This window comes from Styela clava, chromosome 5 (genome assembly GCF_964204865.1).
Source record: "Styela clava chromosome 5, kaStyClav1.hap1.2, whole genome shotgun sequence".
In the NCBI taxonomy this organism is placed as follows: Eukaryota; Metazoa; Chordata; class Ascidiacea; order Stolidobranchia; family Styelidae; genus Styela; species Styela clava.
The window spans coordinates 1,139,633-1,167,504 of record NC_135254.1 but is presented as its reverse complement, the minus strand read 5'-3'; the positions used below and the strand labels follow the sequence as shown (position 1 = coordinate 1,167,504).

The following is a 27,872-nucleotide window of genomic DNA, read 5'->3' as shown; positions in this document are numbered from 1 at the left end:
ACATTAAAGTCTAAAAAAATCTTTTCAAGTCTTATCCAGTCTACAAACATTAAAAATTACTGTTTCAAAAACTCACTGATACGTGTTAATAGTTTTGAAGCAATCAAACCTCAAAGAAAATGAATATCTTCTTGACGATCCATGACAAAAAGTCGGGACACTCCTCACTTGCACTTTGTTTTTTTGTCAGCTATGAACAGCTATAGAAATCCTGTTATAGTTCCTTCAGCTACTAACCACTGTGACTAGGTGTGCTGTGTAGCTCTTTTATACCTGCTTCAAATGTACAACAACATAATATTGAAACGATCGTTATGTCCACTACGTGTCCAAAAACAAACCGACGCTGCCGCGTTACCCCGATTCGCTGGACACAAAATGGCGTCCGATATGCATCATTGGCCTCGGTGTCTCCACTTGGTTTATAGTCACTTTGGTCTGAACAAAACCAACCGTGACGCCCGCCACTTGGAGGCAACATCGCCTTCGTTTGTTTATTATACGGCGAGCGGAGTTGGACATCTAGTAGTAGTATATATTTACGATCAAACCTCAAAGAAAACTTTGTTTTTTTTGTCAGCTATGAACAGCTATAGAAATCCTGTTATAGTTCCTGCAGCTACTAACCACTGTGACTAGGTGTGCTGTGTAGCTCTTTTATACCTGCTTCAAATGTAATTAGTCTTGTTTCAATCGCAATCGGGTGAAGGCATTCATATCACTGTATACATATATATATATGTATGTTGTTTGCTTTGTCAGATGGTAACTGACATACTCGGGTGGTGTTTTTTATGAATAGCTTTCTGACAATTGCATGGTCATGCTTCTTTTCTTGGTGTGGGATCATTATTATTACACGTGTATAGCTTTTGTTTTCTGCATGAGTGGCGATATATCCTGATGAGGATTGTAGACAGCATGCTATAGTTCCTGCAAGATACGAAGTATTGTAACTGGGCGAGCAGTCGAGCTATATTGGATTCTCTCCTTTAATAAATTTTTAATTTTGTGTTGGTGATTTTAATTTGATGTGGTTTTCTACCTCTTAATGTAAGCATGCACTTTATGTTTAGGTAAGCTATTGCTGTGGAGTTGACTCGTTGACCAAAGTGTAGATAGTGTGATATGATCAAAGTTGAGTGTTTTTGCATGGTGTGACAATTGTGTCCCTAACAGAAATTGCTTTTGATCCTCCAAACACCAATATGAAGTGATAAAAATTTAATGGTCAATACCTCCTAAAAACAATTTCATTTATCTCCTAATATTTAATAGGTCAACATATATGCAATCTTTTAAACACCTACTCGCAGATCGTTTTTCAGGCTACGTCACAATCATCGAATGACGTGAAATATGTGAACAAGTTTCCAAAGACTGACTCTGATGAATCTTCCATAATATTCTCAAAGAATCCTATGAAAAAATATCCATAATTCCTTTATCTTTGCTCCCACCCTTCATAACCAATAAATTACAATACCTACCTCAGTATCAATCCCTTTAATCTAATCATATTATACTTAAACTGTTACCAGTAATACTTAATAATTGATGTAATCTGGACTACAATTTTATATAATCTGGACTACAATATGGCAATATTTTGGCATGTCTTTGGTGAATGAAAAGGTTTAGCCCACCTCTTCATGCACTCAACTTTGGCTGGCCAATTTGGCATTTGACTCCAATTATCATCAGCTTGGCGAAATCATTTTTTGTCCTTCTATTAAATACTGTTCACTCTTGTTTGGGAATTTTTATAAAATTATTAAAATGGTGTGGCAAACAATTCTTATTATTTTTTGCATTTCATCTTTTATTCTAATTTCTTTTTTACGTGTTTGTTTATTTATTTTTCGGTTTAACATATAATTTATCTAAAGCTTCTCTCTTTTTTCTAATTTTATTAATGCCCTATGGTTGTGTGTGTGCGAGTGTGAATGATTTAATTTAATAGTTTTAGGTGAGTGAACACGTACCACTTCTTTTTGGCAATACCTTTCATCTTAAATCTTGTACTTTTTAAACCTTGCCCAGGGTTTTGTTTACTCTTCTGATTTCATAATCAGTTATCATTAATTTGTTTTTATCAACCATTTCATCGCCTTTTTGCTGATTATGGAGTCGAAATAAACTTATCCTATCCTTAACTTTTTATAAGTATAAGTAAATTTGGGCTGTAATTCGACAAACAATACTGGTGAATGCATGCTTTCCTGTTTTATTTTCCGAAGCAGGATTTTAAAAATAAAAAAATGCCATGGTAACACGTAAAAAATTAAAATAAATATTTCGACCGGGAACTGTATGATAAATAAATAAAGTTACAATAGTGACAGAATTTTTTTCATAAATTTCTCTTCATGCAGAATTGAGTGCTGGGAACTGGTGACTTTGTCTCGGTACTCGGTGAAATTTATATTGATAAATGACATTATTAGCCGAATTGTGTCTTTTGAAAATCAGTAAATGATATGTTATTAAATTCACTATTTGGATAATGAGCTGTGGTTCGATTTGATTTAGGGTAGGATGGGATTTTCATATTCATGCCATGAGAAGAAAGCCGATAAGACGGATTATTCATGTGGTTTACAACGGCTTCTCAGAACTCTTTCCGCGTTTTTCAGTTTTCCGCTCTTTTCTCAAAACTCCCATATTTTTGCAAATTTTTGTATAAAAACAAACAATACATATTTTTCGCTATTTTATTACTCTTCTCTTCTCGCCTTTCCCGCATCATATTCACGCCGTTCTCAATACTTCTGCATTTTATTGTATATTTCCTGTTCGCTCTCACTTCAAGTTCAATTTCCTCTACGCATACTGTAAAATGTACATTTGCCATTCCATAGAGCGATTTCCCGTCGTTCCCTGTTTTAGTAAATATCCCACATGTTAGTGTTGCCCAATTTATGTTGTTTAATATTTCGTTCATTTAAATTTTTGTGGCGACAACAGGATAGTAGCCATAGATCCATTACCTTCTCAACTTTACCTAAGCTTATTTATGGGGTGCACGACGCGTGGGACACTCGCGCGCGGAGTATTGCTGGACTCCTCGCCGCAGGTTCACGTACCGCTGATGCATCCAGCAGCAAGTCCATGCATCTGAAACAAATAACTAGTCAACTCCTCCTGCATCTGACATGAACTGGTAACCAGGCGATAGATCGAGGCTTACCATGTTACTAAGTCGTCTTATCGGCTTTTTTCCTCCCGAGATAAATATTGAAATCCTAATTGGAGTGTAAGATAACAAGGTGTTCACCGCGCGCGATACGTTTTGTCGTCTTGTCAACCATTTCTCCACGTGACCGAATTCCAACAGCGTATTCTCTATTTAACAAATTATGACGTCATCATTAATTTAACGTTGTTTCGGCAGAGTAGAAGACACTGACGGACGTCTTATGACCGGTTTGCAAAATGTTCGTATATTCGGCCGGTGACCGCTGCAATAAGTTGACATGCTTGTGGTCAGATTATTACTAGAAGAAAGGCATTGTCACCAGGAAAGTTGTCAGTTGCCCAACAAACTTCTTGACTCCACTGTCTCGACATTTTTATTAGCGGTTGATGGATACTTGCCAATAATTCGAATGAATTCATCTGAGAATACCCATGGCCTTGTCGTCTACGTTCGCAAGAGGCGACTTATTCGCACAGCCACTAATCGTTGGCCATTATCCAACAAAACGTCATTTAAGGGTTGCGCGAAGAATTATACTCAACCCTGAATGGGCGCGCAGGGAAAAGATTAGGTATCGTGTCCGCCGATATTTACCTTGGGTGTGCATGCTTCACTTGTACAAAGCCCTGATACGACCAAGCATGTTATTCCTATCACTAATACGTTCATGCATGTCCAGTATAGCGGCCATATTTGGATGATTCGTACAATAAGAGCATTTCAAGTATTCATTTATGTGGAAGTCGTTGCGTAGCCGATTTCCCCATCACATTGCTTTGACTCTCGAGCCAATTTTTATTACCAGCGCGCAATTGCCTCAGTCCTTCGCACTTTCGTGGTCGCCGGTAACTCCCCTCTCCTCTTATATTTACGAGTGAGTGCGTATGGCCTTTCTTTTAGCGAATTCCCTTTTAAAAAAAAAGAATGGTCTTAAACGGCCGACGCCGAGTCAATCGTTGAACGAATCGTATGGTACCATCGGCCCTTCGAGCGAGTGATAACCAATTCATTATGTTAAGACGACAGCGGGGTAGGAAAAAAATCTACTTTCTATCATCCTTTTTTCTCAATACTTTCGCTGCATAACTATTCAGCCCACGTTCACGATGGTCATTGTTCGCCATAAGAGCTGATATTAAAACTGTTTCGTTTATATCACTTATATATTACCTGTGTCGGATAGGTTTGAATACCCAAGGTCTATTTGACTTATACCTTAATTTCAATATTTTCTATCATACTTTTCCCCTATCCTCTTGCTTCATAGCAAATCAGGCTCAAACTGTGATCCCACATTATCACCATATTTCAACATTTATAAATATGAGTTTATTTCGACTCCATGATGATAGAATAATTTATAAAAACAAATACAACTGATTAACGAATCAGGAGAGCAAACAAAAACTTGGGTAAGGTTTAAAACCTACAGTATTTAAATTAAAATGAGTTGCTTGAAGAAGCATTTTTAGTAAATTAACTGACCTTAAGATATAAAATAAATTCATAAACCACAAACATATAACAAAATAAGAAAAATTAATTAGTAAACAAAAAATACACTATAAATTTAAAATAAAAAATATAATTGCAAAACAATTAGTAAATATATTAAGTGGGGGTGCTCCCGAAGTATGTGTACCAAGATGGCGCACAACCTGAACTGTGACCTGGCCTGTGCCAAAATGGATTATAGAATGATTCATAAGCCACAAAGATATAAAAATTAGGATAAATTAATCGGTAGACTAATAAGAAACTAAAATTTAGAATGAGAAATATAATTGCATATACAAAATGAGATATAAAAAATTCATAAACCACATAGATATAATGAAGTAAGAAAAATTAGGATGAATTACTCAAAATATAAAATAAAACAATTAGCAAACAGAAGTGAACAGTAAAGAAAGTCTGAACCAGAAATGCTACAAGTTGAGAGGATTGATTAGGTGGGTTAGACATCCTTACATTTACATAGACAGAAAATTATATTAGCAGGATATGTCTGCAGATTTTCTGTCAAATCTTAATAAATCCTGTTTGTTTGCTAATATAAAATATATCAATTAACTTCATCATGTTAACATTCGCGACAACAATCGTCGATATCAATTATTAATTTCGAATCCTCGATATCAATTATTTTAACTAAAAATGGAATTGACATACAAATAATTCTGAAAATATTAAATTCCATATTGAAACTGGAATTCAATTTGGCAAAAAAAAAAAGAATAGGAGACATCTTTGCTCATCAAATTAGAACCAGACCATTGAATTAAGGCAATTAGAGCTAAAACTTGCTCAGTTAGAGTCAGGATTACACCAAGTTTCAATTAAGGCAGTATGGTACTGAGACAGGTGGATAGGACATAGGTAGGCTTACCATACGTCCCGCTTTTTAGCATCTTATCCCGCCGTCCCAACAAGTCAGCCAAATGTCCCTCTTTGGCGTTCAGCCATTCAGCTTAATACACGTACATGTTCTCGTTACTGTTGTTTCTGTGTAGCGCAATGCTCACCTACTTACTGAAGGTGAATGCGCTTGTTTCTTTGTTTCCTGGTAACATATCGCATGTAAAACCAATACTAATTATTCGTAATTCGTTAACGTCAATTCCCTTCTATGTTTCGAACTGAACCCGATATTTGGACAGAAAATATGCGAATAAACTCTCGATGACAATATGGTCAATGAAGACAACCGGGATGGCTTTAAATGTAGGCCTATGTAGTAGAATTGGAAACTGTAAAGTTACAGAATAACAGCTACGGGGTCGTTGTCTTCGGAGGCGTCCCGCTTTGGAGCCACAAAAATATGGTAACTCTAGACATAGAGAATTTCAACATAGTTTACTTTCCGAATATTTTACTTGTTGCAAAATTGAAAATATAACTAAAAGTTCAAACAATCTGATAAAATTTCAAAAATGTCAAAATTGAAGTTTATAAAAACCAGTTTATAATGAATTGGACAGGATTTGCAGGGAAAGCCTATAAGACAGCATGGAAGCCACAGCCTCTGTGATAAATACATTTATTTACATATTTATTCTGGCAACCACAGCTTCCCATCCGGTTACCAGTCTATGTCAGGTATGGGAGGCTCGATTGTTTCGTGGTTTTGTTTCCACATTTCCTCACGAAGTTGGCAAACTGTTGGATTGAACTATATCGTCATCACAGGGTTTTTATCCTGAGCTCGAATTTCTCCTCTGTGAACGCGGACGACCATGATTCCACCTAGCTATCCTCGCTTTGCAAGCTGAAATGAAAATATTTTTTAATAAAATTTGATATAAAAGAAAGAGTTGCAAATGTACCAAAAGCAAGGTCCTGAACCCTCAACTAAAAGTGGAAAGAGTACTGATAGAAGAGTTGCGAGTTTGCTCAAAGCAAGGTCCCAAGTCCTCAACTAAAAGTCGAAAGAGTACTGATAGAAGAGTTGCGAGTTTGCTCAATGAAAGATCCCGAGCTCTTAACCCGAGAGTGATTAAAGTGTTACAAGCTGAAACTGACACACAACCTATTGTATGTAGGTTATTATCATGTAAAGACGTCATAATTTTGAATCGGAAATTTGAGTACCTAACGTAATTAAGTTGATTGCTCCTATTGCTTTTTCCCGGATTTTAGTGAAAGATGCGCAACGATTCAAGATGGGGAAATCTGTCTCCATTACTTCTGAGTGAGTACGCGTAAATTTGCTCAGATATGAGTCTCCTTTACTTCTGAGCGAGTGTTCGTAACCTTGCTCAGATAGGAGTCTCCTTTATTTCTGAGTGAGTGTATTAAACTCTGCACAGATAGGAGTCTCCTTTATTTCTGAGTGAGTGCCCGTAACTTTGCTCAGATATGAGTCTCCTTTACTTCTGAATGAGTGCACGTAACTTTGCTCAGATAGGAGTCTCCTTTATTTCTGAGTGAGCGCACGTAACTTTGCTCAGATATGAGTCTCCTTTACTTCTGAATGAGTGCACGTAACTTTGCTCAGAGATGAGTCTCCTTTACTTCTGAGTGAGTGCCTGTAACTTTGCTCAGAGATGAGTCTCCTTTACTTCTGAGTGAGTGCACGTAACTTTGCTCAGATATGAGTCTCCTTTACTTCTGAATGAGTGCACGTAACTTTGCACAGATAGCAGTCTCCTTTATTTCTGAGTGAGTGTATTAAACTCTGCACAGATAGGAGTCTCCTTTATTTCTGAGTGAGTGCCCGTAACATTGCCCATGAATGAGTCTCCTTTACTTCTGAGTGAGTGCCTGTAACTTTGCTCAGAGATGAGCCTCCTGTTATCGATTTTCTGATCTGTTCTTAGCCTAGAACAAGATTTCAATAATCGTTAAATAAACAGAGAAAAGTGGGACGATAACCCAACCCCTGATGTAATTAATAAGCTAATCAAAAAATTAGTGGCAGGGGTGATAACCCAACAATCTTCCTAGGTCGCTTTTTTTTTTCAACAAAAAATTGAAATTTTCAGTAGATTTCATTGTTTACCGGTATTTCATATTTGATATTGAGGTGTTACTCGTAGTAGATGTGTTTGTGAGGAGTATTGGAGCATAAAAACTTGGCAGCATCTATTTTGCTTAGTGAACTTAGCCACGATTTCAATAAGTCGCTGATGGCAAACATGCGCAGTATTATCACTTTGTGGTGATTTCTGTCATATAAAATGACTGTTTTATATTAGTAAAAAAGCAGGCCATAAAAGCACTGCATGCCGTAGTGGGTCGCTTTAAATAAAGGTTAGTAACTACTGACCTAATCTTCACCTAGAATGAACAAATCAGTTCAAAAGATCAACAGATTCTCCAAAGTGAAATTTTAAATGTTTATACTCAGTATGTTACCCAGCTTTTCATTTTAGGGGGGTGTGTTTCGAAATTGAGGTGTGGTGAATATTTTGCTATTTTCGATGAAACTATTTGTAACTTATAAAAATGGGGTTATGTATTTGACAGACCATATACACTGATAAATATGCCATTTACTAAACCAGGGTGGTCCAAGGTTGTTGGCTGCGAGGGCCACAAAATTATTTTTATTTTGTTCGCGGGCCATAATAGTGCCAAGAATAGGTAAACAGTGCAATACAAAACAAACACTTTGACTGTGCAAGTTATTGATAAGTATTTATTATTTTATTATTTATTAAGCTCAAGCATATAAAATCCACAAAAAAAACGTACTAAAACCTGAAAAAGTCTGCTGTTTAGGCTGGTTGCAAAAAATACTCTGCACGAATTATATTGTTAGGTCATAATATTAATATTTAGTTATCAGGCATAGCTAAGGTTACCATATTTTTTTGACTTCAAAGCGGGACGCCTCCAAAGACCCCTTAGCTGTGATCCTGTAACTTTACAGTTTCCGATTTTACCACATAGGCCTACATTTAAAGCCATACCGGCTGTCTTCAATGACCATATTGTCATCGAGAGTTCATGCACATAATATAAGGGTGAGCACACAGAAAAAAAGAAAAACGATATTGTCTCCAGAAAAACACCTCCAAATTAAATAGCATTTAGAATACAGTTTTGTGCCCAAATGTGACCACTTATTGAACATTCTCCCTCTACGAGCATTTACTATGTTTTTACCTGTTTACGAAACCAGTTTCAATTCAAAGAAAATTTGACTGGAAATTTGGAAATTCATTAAAAAGTTGAATATAAAAACCATTCAAGACTTACTCTTTTCATTCACTGGACTGTTCAGCTACTCTCAATAGGCTCAGTATATCCAGGTACAGCTACTCCCAGTATATCCAGGTTACATCTCTATATGAGTTATAAATCCCAAAATGCTCTTGTAGAAACATGGCTCAATATATCATCGCCTACATTAAGCTAAGGCTAAAATCACAAGAACAAACAGATTAGTCAATATATACAGTAATAAAAGAATGTATAGGATATGTTAAATTATACAAGAGTTATGTGGCATCACGAATATGGGGGATATGCTTCAGCAACAAAGAACAGTGGTTAGAAATAGAATCGTGACATATTGGTTGCATTAGGGATCAAAAATTATTACAGAAAAATGATGATAAATTTAATTTCACCTCATAAAACAGTTGCATAACAATTACAAAACCTACTTAATAAAGCATTTGAAGATTATAAACACATACTGAAATAACATTGTCACACTATTTAAAAATGTATAATTCTCAGTTTAATTTATTGATATGCTTGTCAAATATATCGAATAATAACAATCATCAAAAAATTGAAATATTTATAATATTATCTGCTTTCTCTTTCTCAGAATTAATATACGTTTTGAAACATTATCATGCTTGGGAAACAGTAAGAATACAACAGTAAGCAATATACCAATTATGTGTTTAAAAATAAAAATATAATGAAGATAGTTGAAGATTATAAACACACACTGAAAATATATTGAAACACTAATTAATAACATATGACTCCGTTTAATTTAAGACCTCACTTATCCAAGTGGCTGTTCTATTAAGTGAGAGTCAGATATACTGAATAAATACACATGAAACAATCACAATAGTCAAGAATCTAAGTTCAACTTAAGGGTATAATATATTATGTCAGAAAGTTGGCTCTTTAACATCAGAGTCAAAATATATCTCTTTCTCAGAATTAATACAAAATTTTCATTTGTAACAGTAAGTAATATATCTATTACATGTTTGAAAATACAAAATTTAATACAAATAGTTGGAGATTATAAATTAGCATGAAAATATATTAAAACAGTGATAAAGAACATATGACTCAGTTCAATCTAAGAACATGCACTCACTCTCACTTTAATTTAAGGAATGCATGTCCAAGTGACAGTTCTATTAGGTCAGAGTCAAGATATGTAGAATAAGAAGCTTCATTTAAGTCTAATTATCGCACTATTCCAGAATGAATATATCAGTAATAATATTAGTCCGATTCCTTGATTTAAAGTGTAGGCCTCACAAATGAAATGCAGATTTGCCCGGTATTCAACAGTATTCTGTGCTTTGAAGTAGAAAGTTTAATTGGAAACTCCAAACTTTTTTTTTGAAGTATTTCGCACCCCAAAGGACAGTATTTTTTGTTTCTGGGGTAATTAGGAATAGGTTGGATATTTGTGAAGTATCTTTGGATGCTTCATGCTTGGAAACTCATGCTTTGCTGAGCTTGTTCAGACTTTTTCAAAATAATAATTCAAATCCAGACTGGTCTAAGATTGGATTACGTATACGGAAACCCCATGATTCACACTCTATCCCTACACTTGGACAAAGTCTCACAGTTTCCTTCCTCAGAAATTCCATCTTTGACTCGGACAACTTTTGACAAAAGAACTCGAGCTCTCCCACCCTCTGAACCAATCTAGAAACAATCATCAGTTCATCATCAGTGAGAGATTCTGTAGATGATCTGTACAAGCTTAAGAAATACAATTTGACATCTTCATTTTCTAAACTTGAACAAAGAGCTGATAACTGCTCAATTGTTGGAATGCAATGATGTGCCTGCAGATACTTTCCCTCAGTATTTTTCAGCAACTTTGCCAGTTGTTGAAATGCGTCTGCATCCATGTTAGGATCCCTATAAATATCCAATGAAAACAACTCGACACCATATTCAATGACTGCTTGATTCATCTTACTTATTTTCTCTGCATTCAGGCCACAGTCTTTCAGTGTGAGATCTTCAGTCTTTGCATTCCCTAATAATTGAGGCAGTTGTTGAAATGCATCTGCATCCATGTTAGGATCCCTCATAATATACAATGAATCCAACTTGACACCATATTCAATGACTGCTTGGTTCATCTTACTTATTTTCTCTGCATTCAGGTCACAGTCAATCAGTCTAAGCCCTCCCGCACCACCATGACAAACCAATCCAATTAGATAATAATAACCAGGAGGTTCAAGTGCTGGACTTTCTCTTATTATGAGGCTCAAACTAATCTTAAGGTTTCCCTTCATCACGGCTTCCTTCAGGATTCGAAGATTCTCAGCATCAGAGTTGATAAGTTTGAAGTAATTCACATGAACATTCTGCACAGAACCAAGAACATGTTGCAGAGAAGAATGATTTTCAGGATGTATTTCCAAATCGAACAGTTCCAAAGTATGAAGTGAAGGACTATGATCAGCAACAGACATCACTGCATGCTGATCTCCAGGTTGCAGTGTTTGATAGTTGAAGTTCATTTCTTCTATTTGTGAGCAAACTTTCTTGATCACATCAGGACCACATTCATGTAATAGGGTCACAACTCGTTTATCTGAAATGACTCTTCCTTTCAATAATTTATTCAAGTAGCCCATCAGGTATTCAGACTTGATATGCAAGTTATCAGGAAGATATTTTGCTGCTTTTTCTGAAGTTGATTTGTTGAGAATAATTCCAAAAGTATGTTTTATAACGACTTCCATTCCCTGTTTATTATAATTATCCTCGATAAACTTTGTGAATTCATGCAAATCAAGAGTGCAGGCATACAGGGCAGCAAGTATCTCTCCTATACTTTGATGAGAGAATCTAATTTTCATATCATCGTCATCTGCAACATACTCAACAAATCGAGTGTCGGCATCCATCTCAACAAGACCACGCATGTCATTCATATTCAAATTAAGTGATCTAATATAGCTTGCAGTGAAAACAAATCGATTCTCTATCATTCCGTGGAAAGCCAACTTCATGAGTTCCAATAAAATACTTCCGACATTTCGCCCATGACGAGATCCTGAAAAAAGTCTCAGAACAGAAATCATGAGATTTGTTAGAGTTTCAACATCGATTTCTTGGGAATCTTTCAAAACTCGGACCAAGTAGAAAAAAAACATTGGGTTTGAAACAAGCTCTGGTGCTTCACGTCTCAAATCATCAAAGATTTTTTTTGCTTCACAACTAAATAACTTTTTAGCAAGAACTTTCAGTGTTTCATCATCCCATCCCCCTAAGGTGAGATTTAAGGAGGCTTTGAGAGATGGAGGCAACTTCCAATAAACATTCCAACGAGTCGTTGACAAAATCTTCATTCCTGGATACATGTGGCCGGATAAAATATTAGCGAGAATAGTGTTGGTTTCCGCTAGAGTGTCCACTCCAATTCTTCCATAATCATTTGCAAAAGGCTTCCGACTTTGGTCCAACCCATCAACAACAAGCAGAATATGCTTTGAATTCAGTTTCAACCACTTTTGTCCAACACGATGGAGATGCTCAGGAAGTTTTGAACCAAGTTGTTGAACGAATAAAAGATCAAAAGCAGTTGATTGAGAATCACCTTGTAAATTAGAAACATCCACAAAATAAACCATCTTAATTTCGTCCGAAAAATATAATTTATTTTCCAGTGCTGACAATGCATATCTCATTGAAAATGTTGTTTTTCCAGAGCCTGTGTCGCCTAGCAACATCACACGGTTGACTGAGTTATCATAATGAATCTTCGTGATATCCACTGATTGCAAACTACTCTGTTTGTTGGATTTGGATTCCTTAAACTCGGTAACCTTGGGAAATATAAAATCATCCATTTTTGTTTTTTCACTGGCGGATTTCAATCTAGATTCCAACATCTGCTTTGTATAATTTTTCACGACTTCAAGAAATTCTTTTTCTTCTGAAACTTCAGTTGTTTGAGTTGGTTTCACAGAAAGTTTTTCGAATGATTCCAACATTCTGTCTCCATCTTCCTGGATGAACTGTTCTTCCTCTACTCGATTTGCATCTTGAACATAAAGTCCAACCACTGCTCTTATTCTTTGTATCACAGCTGCATCATTAGTGTTTGGATACTTAGAATGTCTCCATTTCCACAGTAATTTAAGATTTCGCTCTTCCACTGAGAATCTATTATTTTCTGTGATAGTGTCAACTTCATACTCAGTAAGAGATAATCCCTGCCCTGATCTCGCAAACTGCTTGAATTCCTTGGGTGTAAATCGTTTAATAACATCTTGAAAAACATCTTCAAGTCTGTCAATAGGAGCAGCAGCGCCTTGTTGTTCAGCTGCATGGTATCGCGTAACAAGATTCCTTATCCTTTGTGCAGTTACATTCGGTTGGTTCCTTTCAACCCAAAGCCAGAACAATTTCTTCTTCTGTTCTTCAACAGAGAATCTGTGGTTTTCAATGACCGTAGTGACATCTTGCACATTGAGTGAGAGTCCGTTCCCAGATTGTGCGAAGGTTGTGAAATCAACAGTTGAAGCAAATTGTCTCACACATCCTCTGATAACATCTTCTAGTCGGTCACTCATGTTTCTGATACTTGGAGATACTTCTATACTATTTCTGTATTGAAAACTGCTCTAATATATTCGGGGGAACAAGAAGGAGTAAATATTGGTTTTCACAACTTCAACAACCAAGAGATGATTACAGGAATAAATAACCTGGATCGCCACAGTAAAACCAATTTGCTTATTTAAAGGTTTTAAAAAAACACATTTTCGTAATAGTCGGATTCTAACAGTCTAACTTCAAAAATGGACATAAGATACTATCTGAAATCTAAAACAGGAACAGCATTGAAACTAAAACCCAAAAATGGCCTTTGCTACGTCATGACACAAATTAAAAAAGTTCATTTTTGAAGAATGAGCTAGTTTTGTTTTACTGTAGCGATGTGGCTTGTACTTAAAGAAACATTATACTATTTCTTTATTGCCATTTACACCATATATTCGGGGAAACAAAAAATTACATGAAAGAGTGAATATTGTGATTGAGCACTATGTCACCTTCAACAAACAAGAGGTTTTTACAACCTGAATCGCCACAGTAAAACCAATTTTGATTACGTGACACTTTAAGGTTTTGAGAAAGCAAAGACAAACTTCAAAAGGAAAATAAGATACTATCCAAGTACACCTTCGAAACTAAGACCAGAATATGATCTGAAATGACAAAAGATAAAAATAAGCCTATTTCTGAAGCTACTATGGTTTTACTGTGACGAATTGCCTTGCTATTCTAGAACAAGACAACAATTCTCACTATCGATTTTAAACTGAAGAATTTTTGTGCATCAGTATGTCTGTATGAAACTATAGGCCTATTTAGCACATCCTGGTTTGTATGTTTTTAAAAAATGTTATGTACATTCATTCGTCACAAATCGTGACAAACAATATTTCTGTAAATCTCACTCTCTCCAACCAGCTTCCTAAAGTTTGGTAAGTATTTAATCCAGAAAAATTTCCTTTTACCAAAAGAAAATCACCTGTCGTTGCATAAACAAATTATGGCCCTTGTTATGAGTTCGGAGACTAGACACGTGACTCCCGTAGTATTTGTACCTGAAATTATGGCCTAACCCTAACCTGGTACACATACTTCGGGGGGTACCGCAAACTAAAACAGCTTCGAAACTAAAACCAAAATATGATCCGAAATGACAAAAGATAAATAAAGCAATATTTCTGTAAATCTCACTTTCTTTAACCAACTGCTTACATTTCGTAATTATCCCAACTTTCCATTTACAAAAAGGAAAAGCATTCCAGATCGACTGCCCACACATAAAAATTGTTGCCAAATATTATGGCTCTTTTTGAAAAGGCCTTAATCATGGTGGAACACAGGTCTCAGTGCACAAGTGCTTGCACCCAAAATTGAAACTTTGACCAAGATACAGATTTGAACTGAGAATAACAACCAGCAGTAAAGTATTTAAAACTCCATTTAACTCAGCACAAGCGGCGTGGCAGTGTGGCTCATCGTGCTAAGCGTTAGGAATACGCTTGCCACCACAACTCTGATTACCCTGCGTGGGTTCGCAGGTTCGAATCCCACGCGGGGATGGTTATATGCGAGAGGATTGCTGGACTCCTCGCCGCCGTAGGGTGGTTTACGTAACCGCTGGTCGCTTACGGCTTCCTCCACCATCGAGTCCATGCTTCAGAGAACTAACTAATCCTCTCAGGATGAATATGTACCGTATTTTCTCGACTATACGCCTATCACGCGGATAAGCCGACTCCCTAATAACAGCTTCGAAATAGTGAATTTATAAAAATTCGCATATACGCCGTTTCCACAAATCGTAACACGGCGCACGCATCTATTACAGTCAATGATGTTCAATTCAAATTTAATATTCAAATATCGCTATTCGCTACTTTCGTGTATATGGCACACACATTCTAGCGCCGCTGTCCACATTTTGATTAAAACAATTTTTGATTATTATATTTTCTGTTTTATCTTAATGGAAGACAGCACTTTGCGGCACAACTAAAATTAAATCAGCGCCGACTTGAAGTACCAAACATATAACATGAGGACATTTTTGATTGAAAATATTTTACAATCATTATTTTATATGAAGGTAGTCGATATATCCTGAGCGGACACGGCAATAAATTTGGTTATTTTTCGCAAGTCTTCTCAAACATGATTTGTGTGATATGGGCTGATATATTTTATAATGTATGCCAAAGTGTCTGCCGATTATTTAATTGACTTTGTATAACAGCGGGTATTTGTCTTAATCCTAAAAACAAAAACGTGGCCGGTGCAGTGAAGCAAAGCACTCCCTGCCCGATAACGGCACTTCAGAAAGAAAACGGCTACCACGAAATAAAGTGATTGATTTATGACCCTTCCGTTTTGCTGATTCAGGAAAAAACGGAAAACACAGCTGTTGCCTAACCCATGGACGTACAGCACAGTATTTATCACATCATATTCAAATGTTATTTCAACCTTTCAGTTAGAGTAAATGGTTGTTCAAAATGATTGAAATTACAGTTTTATTGTTAAGAATTAATGCTGTGAGTATTATTCTACCTGAAACTTCTATCTGATTCTTAGTTGTGCACAAATGATAACGTTTTGACCACGAGACGGCTGGTAGATCAATGCCGTTGCTCTTATGCAAAAAATACAATTAAATTTAACCAAATACAAGCGGTCACGTTTATGATCGGACAATCACACCTAGACAAGCGATGGTGTGTGTGGTGTGTGCGTGCACGCTCTTTATCGTGAGAATTAAACATGGTCTGTAGCTGTTGCAATTACCGGCAAGTCAGCATTATATCATTTCGTTGCGTGATCAAAGTCTCGATGCGCGAAGGAGCCTATTTTTTGGCGCTAGCTGAGTTATGCGCGCATAAGACGGTCCTTAGTTGGGCAACTTTTTTTTTGAGTTTTAAAGTCGGCGTATTTGCGAATAAATACGGTAAATCCTATCCCATCCTAAAAACCTAGTTCCAGAGTTCTTTTTTTGTGCTCTGAACCACTTACGGACTAATATCACATAAACTTAGGGTCTGTAAGCACTTTCTGGCGCGATTGGCACAACCCTAAAAATATTTCTAACATCTCGCGACCCGAGCATTTGCCAAACACTGTGCTAAAACCTAACAGACACAATACCATGCAAATGTAATACAACCAAAAAAATCCTCATACAAAATTATTTAAAACTAAATTTTTTCAAACAGGTATATGGACAAGGAAGAACCTAAGAACCTACCGGTAAGTTTTTCGAAGAAATCTAAACCTATTCGACAACACTAAAGTGCACAAAGGTTTCCACCAAGCAAACTAACTAAGTAAAATACCACCCAGGTTTGTGCAGAATATTCCAGTACAATCGGGTTTGGTGGCATTTGAACCTACCGAGTAGAATCAATGAGGCATGACAGTGCATATATGATTTTGCTTATCTTGTTCGAATCCTGTGGGAGATAACTACGAGCGGTGATTGCTGTTGTACAGTTACTATTAATGTGGCAGCTGGTAAATAAATATTACATATTCCAATACCCAAGATAAGACTAGTACCCAGGGACAAATCTAATAGTTGAGTTCCACCCACCTTAACCAAAAAGGCATAAAAACATTGAATATACCAGACACAATACTATGCAAATAAAATAGAAAAAAATGCAAAAACTAGTAAAATTAAATCAATTCCACAGTAACATGAACAAGGAAAAAGAAAAAAAACCGAACAACCAATAATAAGTATTAGCAAGCTCTAGTAATGCAGTCCATACACAATTATAAGTGATTATTATTCAGGAAACAGTTTTCCGCAGCGATGTGGCTCATCGTGCGTTAGGAATACGCTCGCCACCACAGTTCTGATAACTCTGCGTGGGTGCGCAGGTTCGAATCCCATGTGGGGATGGGCATGTGCGAAAGGATTGCTGGACTTCTCTACACCGTTGGGTGGTTCACGTAAACTCAGGTCGGTTACGGCTTCCTCCACCATCAAGTCCATGCTTTCGAAAACAAATAACTAACTAATCGTTATGGTAACTGAAAGCCGTGTATCGCCATATGGTTAAGCCGTATTTCCTCTCCCCCGGGATAAATATGTAAATCCTATCCTAGCTTATCCTAATTCCAGAATGGCAAACTTATAAGATTCCTTGAAGCTGACAGTATTTGCTTCACAGCTTAATCAGCTGGTTTTTGGATCCCATTCTATTCTATTCTAGAGATGTATCACTGCTTGATTTTTAATTATAAAAAGTATCATCCGTTCGGTTTTCAACATTCTAAAAATATGTGCGGCCCCCCAATGACTTGCAACCCTTAATTTTGGCCCGCGAGCGACAAAAGGTTGGCGACCCCTGATGTAAACCAAAAGCCAGGTGTTAGATGTTACTTGCGATTAATTTAGCTCAAATATTATTCACGAATAATATTATCATACCATTTTCTGGTATATCGCAAAACAGGAAAATTTGTCACCTTCAAAAGATTACATATTTTCGGTCCATTTTTATCGTTTAAGATAGACGCACGTTTGATCGAGTGTCTGTAGTATTTAAGTCGTCGATAAATTTTAAAAAAGTTTGAATAGGGCCAAGTCTCGGTAGATAATGATATTTAACGATAATCATAAAAAATGAATTATTCTTTAGATATTATATTACCTAAGTACGAAATCGGGTTTTAGGAAACTTGGTATTTTACGAGTCTTAAAATGAAATATGGTCTTAACAATATGGCGAACCACGACAGGGATTATTGCCCTCCAAGCCGACAGGGCAGAAAAACTGCACTGGTCAGTTTTTAAAAGAATAAGACAAATAACAGCTCCGGGGGCCACAAAATTATTTTTCCATTGTTCGCAGGCCACAATAATGTCGTAAATAGTGCAATACAAAACAAACACATATTGTGCAAACACATGCATCATTATTTGTCAATTATCAAGCTAAAACATGCATAAACCTGCGAAAGTATTCCTATATTAAAATTTAGTCTAACATTTCAAACTCTTCATAATCATAACGAAAAAAGTGCATCAGCAAATGTATCGTATATCCTCACGTATAAGTACATCTCGCACATGAGCCGACCCCATAAACAGCTTTGAGATAGTGGATGTATAAAATTTCGCATATAAGCCGACCCTTCAAATCGTCGTATGCACCTATCACAGTCAATGATGTTTAATATATTTAATTTAATTTACCCCATACGTCCAGGTAAAAATCTTTTTGAATTTGTCAGCCTTTTTTTCCAAACTCTAATTTAAAAAATAACTGGAGATTGATTGATTACCAAAAATTAGGTAACAGCATTTTTTGCAATACTGTTTAGACTGGTTGCAACATGTATTGTCAGGTAATAACATTAGACAAAATATAATGTTAGTCCATAACATTAATAATGTTCAGTTATCAGGCATAGCCAACCTTGGCTAATTGAACATATTCAATTTCTAGTTTTCTATGATGTTAAAATTGTTAGCCAAAAGATAAAAAGTCAGATAACAATTTAACCTGCCAAACACATCGTTCAATTTTGCTAGTTGCCTCAGCTAACCATAACACTAGTCAATTTAGTGACATTAGTGATGTAACGATATGTCAAGACATTTTTCTGATTAATTTTATGATGAAACCACACTTTTAATTACTCTGCGAATGCGACGCAGGCCACAGATAATAAATCTGGGTTTGGACCACCATGTCCTAGACTATATGTCACATCTTAGGCTTTCGAATATTGCTATAAACAACAAGTATATTCAAACAGGTATAATGAAGAGATATCCCTACCATGATGAGTCCAGGAATCCCATTTACAGATTTATTTTTCTTGATGATAGTATTTCCGACTAGAAATTATCCAATACTTCAATACAAACTCCTGTAATATCCATTTTGCAGATAGTTTTCCAGTAATAAATATTTACTAAATTCGCTCTCAAAGCGAGGTCACACACAATGATACCTAGGTAGTTAAAAGACTTCATACTCGGACAACTAGATAATCAAACAATCCGGTAGTCGCCAAAAACTTTATTGTTAGTCATATATAACAAATTATTTTCTTGGTCCATGCAGACGAAACGAGTGTCACATGATTTTAGAGCAGAGCAAGGTTGTTCAATATGCAATCACAATCTATGTTTTACAGTATAGTCAAAAGACAGAAAGAGCCTTCATTTAGGTTTTGAAAACCAAAAATACTCTCCTGTTTTACTTTTTCAAATTCAAATAATCAAATATACATTGGGTTTCATGTGATTTAAAAATAGAATACAGAAAAATCGATACAAATATCAATACAAATTATTCGGTTTGTTCATTCCCGAGGTCAAACTTGCTTCTTCAATATCTATCTCACTTCATCAATATACATCGGTATACTCATATTCAATATTTTTATTTATATTGTTCAGGTAATGAAGACGAACAACTGTTATGAATATGATTATGTATGTATGTTTATTTGCCCCAAAAATGTAACAATATCTGCATAATAATTAAACAGTAAAAACGAGAGGAGATAATGTTCAAGACCTCACTGGCCTAAGACACAGATACACGATATGCACCCCTAACAATTATAACAGCAGTTTAGGACTGTTGCGGTATAATAGGATAACGGACATGAAATACGCTATAAAAATAAAACTATGACAAGAAACACGGTAACATACAACGACGATACCGGTATGTACAATATAGTCAGGAGAAAAATATTAGATTCAACTAAACTAGTCTTGTAGACTGTAGTAGGAAGAATTCTATGGTATTTATAATAAATTGTTATTACTTCAGGTAATGCGCGTCAGCTCGTCATAGTTCTGCCGTCCAGCTTGGTTTTATCCGGGAAAATCACCGAAATACACCAAAAACCGTCTGTGCAAAGACAGCAAATTACCGCAGAATAAACTCTCCTCGTTGTCATCGCCATGGAAATACGGGGTCAAAGAGCAACATGCCACGACGTTTTGGTGAAATGCCTCGTGTCCCATGGCGTCGGACTTCATCGGAATTGCGTCGCCTCATGGCGTCGTTATTTTGTTTTATGTCAGAGTGACAAAAATAAAATGGACGAAAAATGATTTACAGTGAAACGAGAATAATTTATCTGATTAATTGATCTATTTTACCAGTGGCGGCGCGTCAATAGGGCCAACCGGGGCAATGCCCCGGTTGTTTTTTCGGTATAATAAAAAATATTCGAAAAATACCTCAATATCGGTTGCACAGACTGTCTACACTAGCCATATTCTCCCGACATACAATACAATACAATTTTATTTCGATCTTTCGTCTACAACACAAATAAAAAGAATACAGACAAGGTCAACTGAAAGGTCGGGAAAATGGGCAAAACCTATATAAAGGTTTATAACGAACGCTGTAACCAGCGATTATGCCCATTCACCCACATTCACACACGTGAAACACACCAAGACAATCATACTAGAATAAATTAAAGAACAGAGTACATAATCACGAGAAAATAAATTTCACGGGCAAAGCTTACTTGTCATGTTGTAAATATTTTGATGAGTGAAAGTCGTGATTAATACAAAAACATTTAGAAGTTATGTGACGGTGCCTGTGCCGAAATGCGAATACCAATAATAATAATTAATTGATTAGCTGCTGTTTTTTGTAAACAAATAAAACTAAAAAGTAAACAACAAACATAAAAACACGAAAACTAGTTTCGGGCGTTGCTTCTCTTGTTGCAAAATTGGTTCGAATTCGTAGAAATTGGAGTAAATGTTTTTATTCTTTGCAATGTCCAACATTCCGGAGCTTCCATCTTGTTGTGTTGAACATCGATTGTTCCTATGAATTGTTTCTCTCGCATGAATTTACTGACCAATCCAGTGTCGGCAGCTAAGTCGATTATTTCTGTTTCCTCGAAGTCCCTTAGATTCAATCACTTGTTACAAGTGATCAACGCAATTCTTATCGAAGCAGCTCCAATGTATAAAAAATATAAAAGCTAGTCTGTATTCAATCCTGTTTGTCCGGTTTTCCAAGTTTTAGTCCAAATATTTTTCACTCCAGTATAACTTTGGAAGCACGAAAATACCCCCATCACCAGTAAAATGCCATTCGAAGGCCTTGAAAACGAGCAACGTACCACGCTATCGCTCTACACAAGCCTGAAAGTTCATCACAATCATGCAGTCCATCTTTTAATGGTTCATTTTTCGCTCGCAAAGCCTTCGCCGAACGTCGACGGGGCGACGCCGATTTTGCCCCGGTTGCTCATTGTATATCGTATTCTCTCTTTTATCTTCCACTCACCGCGTTTGTCTCGTTTGTTTTGACGTGATAGGCGATCGTCTGCGCACTGAACACCTTGCCGCGTTCTCTTTGATGAACCCCAAAAATTTTTCAAAATTTGCACGTCAATTTCCCATCCATTTGTTGGCTACTGTCTCCAAATTTTACCCCATGCTAAACGTGGGTAAATTGGAAAATGAATTGCGATGTATATACACCAATCAAACTTTTTTGAACATCACATCAACTTGCGCGCTCTATGGGTTCCTCATAGATAACACTTTAGTAACTACCTTTGCGGCGTCTGCAAAATTTCTGGACATCATTTTGACGACGCCTATTTCTTCCGCCGACGCACTGCCAGACTTCTACTGCTTGAACATATATGCAACACGCCGCGGTTTCTTGGAAGCAAAATGCTCAATAACGCGCTGATTAAAGTCATGCATCCCAGAAATAACGTCTCTGTGAATGGATAAAACAGCCAAGGAATTTAATCTATCTTGCTTCATTGTGTTTCTGAGATACGTTTTAATACGCTTCAGCGTGCTGAATGTTCGCTCTGAATATAAAATCAGCTCCAAACCTAGCAAAACTTCGTTGACGGACTGAATGTTATAAATGATCAGGTGTGTGCGATCTTTAATACGGGCGGGTCAGATACAAATAACTGGGTGAAACTGTGGGTTGCACGCACAAAAATTGTGACATGCGTTGTTCACTTCGCGCAAGCTAGCTGTTAGGACATTGTGACGTCAGGCTTAGATAATATATTGGACTCTTGTATTACAACGCAAATGATTTAGAATTACTGCACATACCAGATTAAAAAAATCGTTTTGCGGGTAGCACATCTTTCAAAACTGGCATTTCTTCGCAGGTCGGACAATTTTCACTTGCGGACAGCATTTGATTCGAGGGCCGCAGATGCACACCCCTGATATAAAAGACAAACAGTTTTCACTTTTTATTACTTACATATATTATCCATTTATCCCTTTAGCACTTTTAACCTTATAATGCCTTAAATTGGTCGCCTTGTCTATTGAAACTTTTTGCTCAGAAAATAAATTCATAGCTGTCTTCATGTGATTTCTGTATATAACCAAACATGATAATAAATATTGATTCGATCATTTTTGGGTTCGTTATTATTTTTGTCAGTTTATGGAATCAATAACCAGTAAAAACTTACTTATGCGTAAAAATGGCCACGCCCATCATATCGATAGGCACCTAGGGCGGATATAGTGAGAGAATCTCCAAACAAATTAGTACGATTCCAATATAACGATCCATGGGTCGAAAGCGGAACCGCCACAACGAGTCTAATTTTTTATTTTGATGACGTCATCGCAACACAAATAACGATAAAAATACAATCTTCAGCCACGAAAAATTTCAGAGCAATTTGTCCGATAGGATGGGAATTGAATATTTATCCCGGAGGAGAAGAAAGCCGAACCCACGCAGAGTAATCAGAGGTGCGGTGGTAAGTGTATTCCTAGTGCACAGTGTGATCGGGGTCATTATAACGTTATTTGCATCGATACTTCCAACGGAAATTTATATTCATAAAAACTATAGTCGTAATTTAAGCGGACACAAGTGGGCCGGATGAAACACTTTAACGGGCCGAATCCAGCCGAGGGCCATAATTTGCTCACCCCTGACTATCTAATATTTATATTGCGATGCCGAAACCATCCACGCCTCCGAAAAACTTTATAGTTTCTTCCCAATATTTTTCCTGATACTCGACGAGGACATTATATTCACTTTACTAATCATTTGCATTTTGTATTTATTTCACAGAAAAACGATGGATCCGATGAGTTTCCCTACTACACAGTGCTCCACACCGACGAGAATCTAGTAAAACCGAAGTCTCTTTTTCAATAGCCCCAGAATCCGGATGGAAATTTCCCCGGGCTTCGTACCCCTGGTGGGTACAGATAGAGTTCCCAAGTAAAAGAACACCAACAAAATATTTTTGCTTCGGTTTATTTTTCAAAATAAAGCTGAAATATGATTAACACATATTTAAAGAAATATAGCGCTATACATCGGTTACCATACTCAGTGCAATAGAATGACAGATGTTGTGGCATTCAGTACTCTCCACAGCTCTCAGTTTAGTGAGGGGGCGGGGCGGGTTGGGGGGCAATTATTTTGCTATTGGCGATATTTGTAACACAAAAAAAGGGGGTTTTGTATTTGTCTTATCATCTACACAGCTATATACCACATTTCCTGGATACTCAAATACATTCAAGTGTGGTGTCACACCACCTGATGAGGGTGTTTGAAACTTCAAGGGAATAAAGGTGATCACCCCCCCATGGTATCCTGGGTCAGGCGGTGGACTTTCAGAAACCTGAGATGTCAACTCAGTCAGCCAAATACTATCAAAAGTGTTATGACATCATATTTTGTAATTGTGGCATCATAATTTGTAATTATGACATCATATTTTGTAATTGTGACATCATAATTTGTAATTATGACATCATATGTTGTAATTGTGGCATCATAATTTGTAATTATGACATCATATTTTGTAATTGTGACATCATAATTTGTAATTATGACATCATATTTTGTAATTGTGACATCATATTTTATCGTATGACATATTTTTCTGTCTTAAACGTGCATGTCACGAGTCAGTGATCTATCTCATTTCCCTGTTATGATGTCACATTTTCAAATATGACATCACATTATATCCCGCCATAGTGTTTTATATCATAAACCATTTTTTATCCATACACGTTTTCCCAGTAAAACGCGCCATAATTATCATGTCTTATATATAATATTTCTCATATTATTCCCCCTCCCCCAATATTTGTTTCCTCTACAAACATGGCACATAAAAAATAACCGGTGGCCGTCAAGCGAGGATGAAAAAGTACATTCGGACAAGCTTCATAGATACAGTGCTACAATTGTGATGCAACTATAGAAAAAATGCAACAATAGTGACGTCATATTCAATCATACAATTTGAATCAGTCATAACAAAATACAGGCAGAAAATGGCGGAAAAATTACAGCATTTCAACAATTAGCGATAGGAACCACTGGCGTTTTATGCCTTCGATCTGAACGAGGCAAGCTGTCAACAAGAAATAGTAAACTTTATATTATTGAGTTGTTGTTTCAGAGGGGGTATGAGTCTGATTTATGATGTCATAATGGTACAAATGAGGAGAAACGTTCTACAATGGTGCAGCACCAATAAAACGAGTAAGGCCCGAGCCTGAATGAATTTATCCCTCCTTCCTCATTCAAACAGTGGGTTATGAAATCAGAGTTTGTCATGCTTCCACAGGATTTGAGCAGTGTTTTTAATTCCATGCATCTGAAATAACTGGCTAAATATTCCCATACCTGACATGGTCAAGTAACCAGACCAGTGAAAATTGAAGGCAAATTCTCAACAAAAACTTTAGAAACATTCAGTTTAGCGTTTTTAACAGTCTTATTAAAGAAGGTACAACATACAAAATGAGATTTTCTCAGAGTTCGGAGCTACTGTCGGAATTTTCAAAGGGTTAGGTGTGAGAGACCAATTTTTTAATCTAGAAATTCCCATTATTATTTCCAAATTTAGAAAAGTTTTGCGCGCCTCAGATTGTGCAGCGAAACTCTTAAATCACTTAGAATAGTAAATATTTCTATTAAAAATCACAAATGTATTTCTGTTACGATGTAGAAATTCGTTATCGTTAATGTGCAGGAAGCATTTTGAATCACCTAGAGGACTTCAACACAAAAGGGCACAAAGTGAGGAAAACATTCTGATTTTCAGACTTCTGTAAATTTTAATCAAAATACTTTGGCTGATATCACTTTAATCTATTATTAGATATTAGCTTAATAAGCATCAAATTCTTTTCAATTTTTTCAAGAAATATTTCAAAATTTCAACAGTTGCCCTTTTGACTTGAAGTCCTAAAATAGTCATTTTTGCTACTGTATTCTTGCATTATATAAATCGAGCGATGTAAAAACATAGAATAGGGAAAGAAGTTGGTCCCACAGACCCAAACTAATAACTATATAATAAACTATGTAGCAAAAGAATGTGCAAATTATTTAAAATTTTTGATGTTGGAAAAGCACCAAGCTTTCTAGAAACAAAAATTTTGTGAATTACCCATTGATCAGACTTTGGAATGTAAGCTTGAACAGAATTTCTCAAGCTGATTGAAAAGTATTTTTATAAAATAGTTTCTGTTGAGAAATAGTTGTTGTTGGTCCTAAAAAGTTATTTTGAATCAGTCATTATTAGAATATTTCAATTTTGAAAAACATATTTTCAAGCAATCCTCATTTTCAAAATATGGCAACCCTAATTTTAACCAAAAACATTTAAAATAGATAAACTAAACATAAAGAAATAAGCAGCGGAATTAGGTCTCAGAAATCAGTGAAAAGAACGAAAAGACAGCCAAAAGGGTAATTGTATTTTTGCATGAATGTTCTCATAGTAACGACTATTTCATCAGCGCTTTTTTACAAGTTTTGCTTTTTTTTCTGCTTTTACAGAGCTGTTTTTAGAGCATAAAAAGTAACCCATCCATGATTTGCGAGCTTACTCCCCTACTTTATTTTAAACGACGGCCATTCACGCCTTTTCTCTCTAAACCAGGGGTTCCCAAACCAGGAGTCGCGACCCCAAATTGGGTCAGAGTGATATGTAGGTAGATTCGCAAACAGGTCGGTGGGGTCGCTGAGGTATGGTAGAGGATGGATGTACAAAACATCTAAGATTCGACAAACCATGTTAAATTTAGCAGTTTGTACCATGGCTTACTGTAAAACAGGCCCATAGGCATCGCTCTATGCTATAGAAAATGTAGGTGATTATTGTGACATCATTGTTTGGTGTTAGCTAACGTTACTTAATACCTCCACATGACCAAACTCAAAGTCCAGTGAAAGAAGCTTGAAGTTTCATGAAATATATTGACCTGGGGTCGCACTGGACACTTGAAAGTTGTCTTTGGGGTCGTCCTGAAAAAAGCTTGGGAACCCCTGGTCTAAACATTGCCCGGTACAAGCTTTCATTTATATCTAACGATATGTACAAAGGTGAAATTATTTGGAAGGACCGGCGTCTTTCCTGATTTGGAATTGGGATTAAAAAATGTTTAGAACTTGTTTTCTTTTGTATTGGACTCTCTAATAACAGGTTCCCTTATTTCAGAAAAAAAGCCAAACTTATAGCTCTGAGAAAAGATAAGGTTTGCTAGCTATCATGACAAACGAACGGTTGGTGCTGGTCAATGTTCCCTCTAATTTTTTGTAGTATGTGTGCGCAGAAATTTTGGTGTGCGCGCACTTTTTTTGTAATGACTAATATTTGTGCAAAAACAAATGAAGAAATTTTGGCGTTCTAACCAGGTAATGGGTGGGCCAACAACAAACCTGCCAACCGAGAACATTGTAACATTACATCGAAATACGTCTGTGTGCGCGTGCACACGCGTACACCTTAGAGGGAACACTGGTGCTGGTCCCCGATTGTCACTGCTAAATCACGCAAGCAATAACAAAGCGGGAAGCGATTGGCCTTTGCAAATAACAGTAGTCCCTTATATCTTATGAAATATCAGCCTCGTTCGGATTGGCGAACGAAAAATTTATATTCTTATGTTGGAACAATGTTGTACCCACCGTTGTAATGTCCGAGACCTTGGTCATAATATCTTTTCGGTCTTTTCACTAATTACCAAAACTCGTTAAAATATAAAAAACAAACAAAACTAGATAGGAAGACCAATATTAAATATAAAAATATTTATTCTGACAGTGGCAGTGTGCTTCATTCTTGTTGTTCATGTGTCGTGCAAATTTATGAGATCTTTTTCCGGCTGAAAAACATGAAAAAGGATGAATGGTTAGACAATTTACGAGCGAGTAGCCCATTAGATTAGCACAGTCTTGTTCACAGTGAGAGAAAAAAAAAACCGAGTATGAGGTCTTTCTCTGGCTGAGAAACATGAAAAAGGATGAATTAATGAATGGTAGTAAGAATTTACGAGAGAGTAGCCCATTAGATTAGCACAGTCTCGTTCAGAGACAAAAAAATGAGTAAAAATCACACATGCTAAATTTACTGCCAGCTAACTATCCTAGGATCGAAATTGTAC

General features: G+C 36.4%; 1 protein-coding gene and 1 long non-coding RNA gene across 5 annotated transcripts in view; both read right to left on the bottom strand.

The window, feature by feature from the left end:
- Window positions 1–20,695, bottom strand: part of LOC120344541 (uncharacterized) — a 175,486-nt gene extending 154,791 nt beyond the window's left edge. The window contains exons 1-2 of the long non-coding RNA XR_013475400.1: window positions 19,228–20,695; window positions 8,903–9,064 (exon numbers count right to left, since the gene is read on the bottom strand). This is a non-coding gene — a long non-coding RNA (uncharacterized LOC120344541). The remainder of the gene's footprint in view (window positions 1–8,902; window positions 9,065–19,227) is intronic.
- A 3,001-nt stretch (window positions 20,696–23,696) lies between these two features.
- The window catches only part of LOC120331408 (ras-specific guanine nucleotide-releasing factor RalGPS2-like), a 29,251-nt gene continuing 25,075 nt past the window's right edge, over window positions 23,697–27,872 (bottom strand). For all 4 annotated transcript variants that reach the window (XM_078112391.1, XM_078112389.1, XM_078112387.1 and 1 more), the window contains one exon: window positions 23,697–27,593. In XM_078112391.1, the coding sequence (XP_077968517.1) occupies window positions 27,558–27,593 (36 nt within the window). In that variant the 3' untranslated portion in view covers window positions 23,697–27,557. The remainder of the gene's footprint in view (window positions 27,594–27,872) is intronic.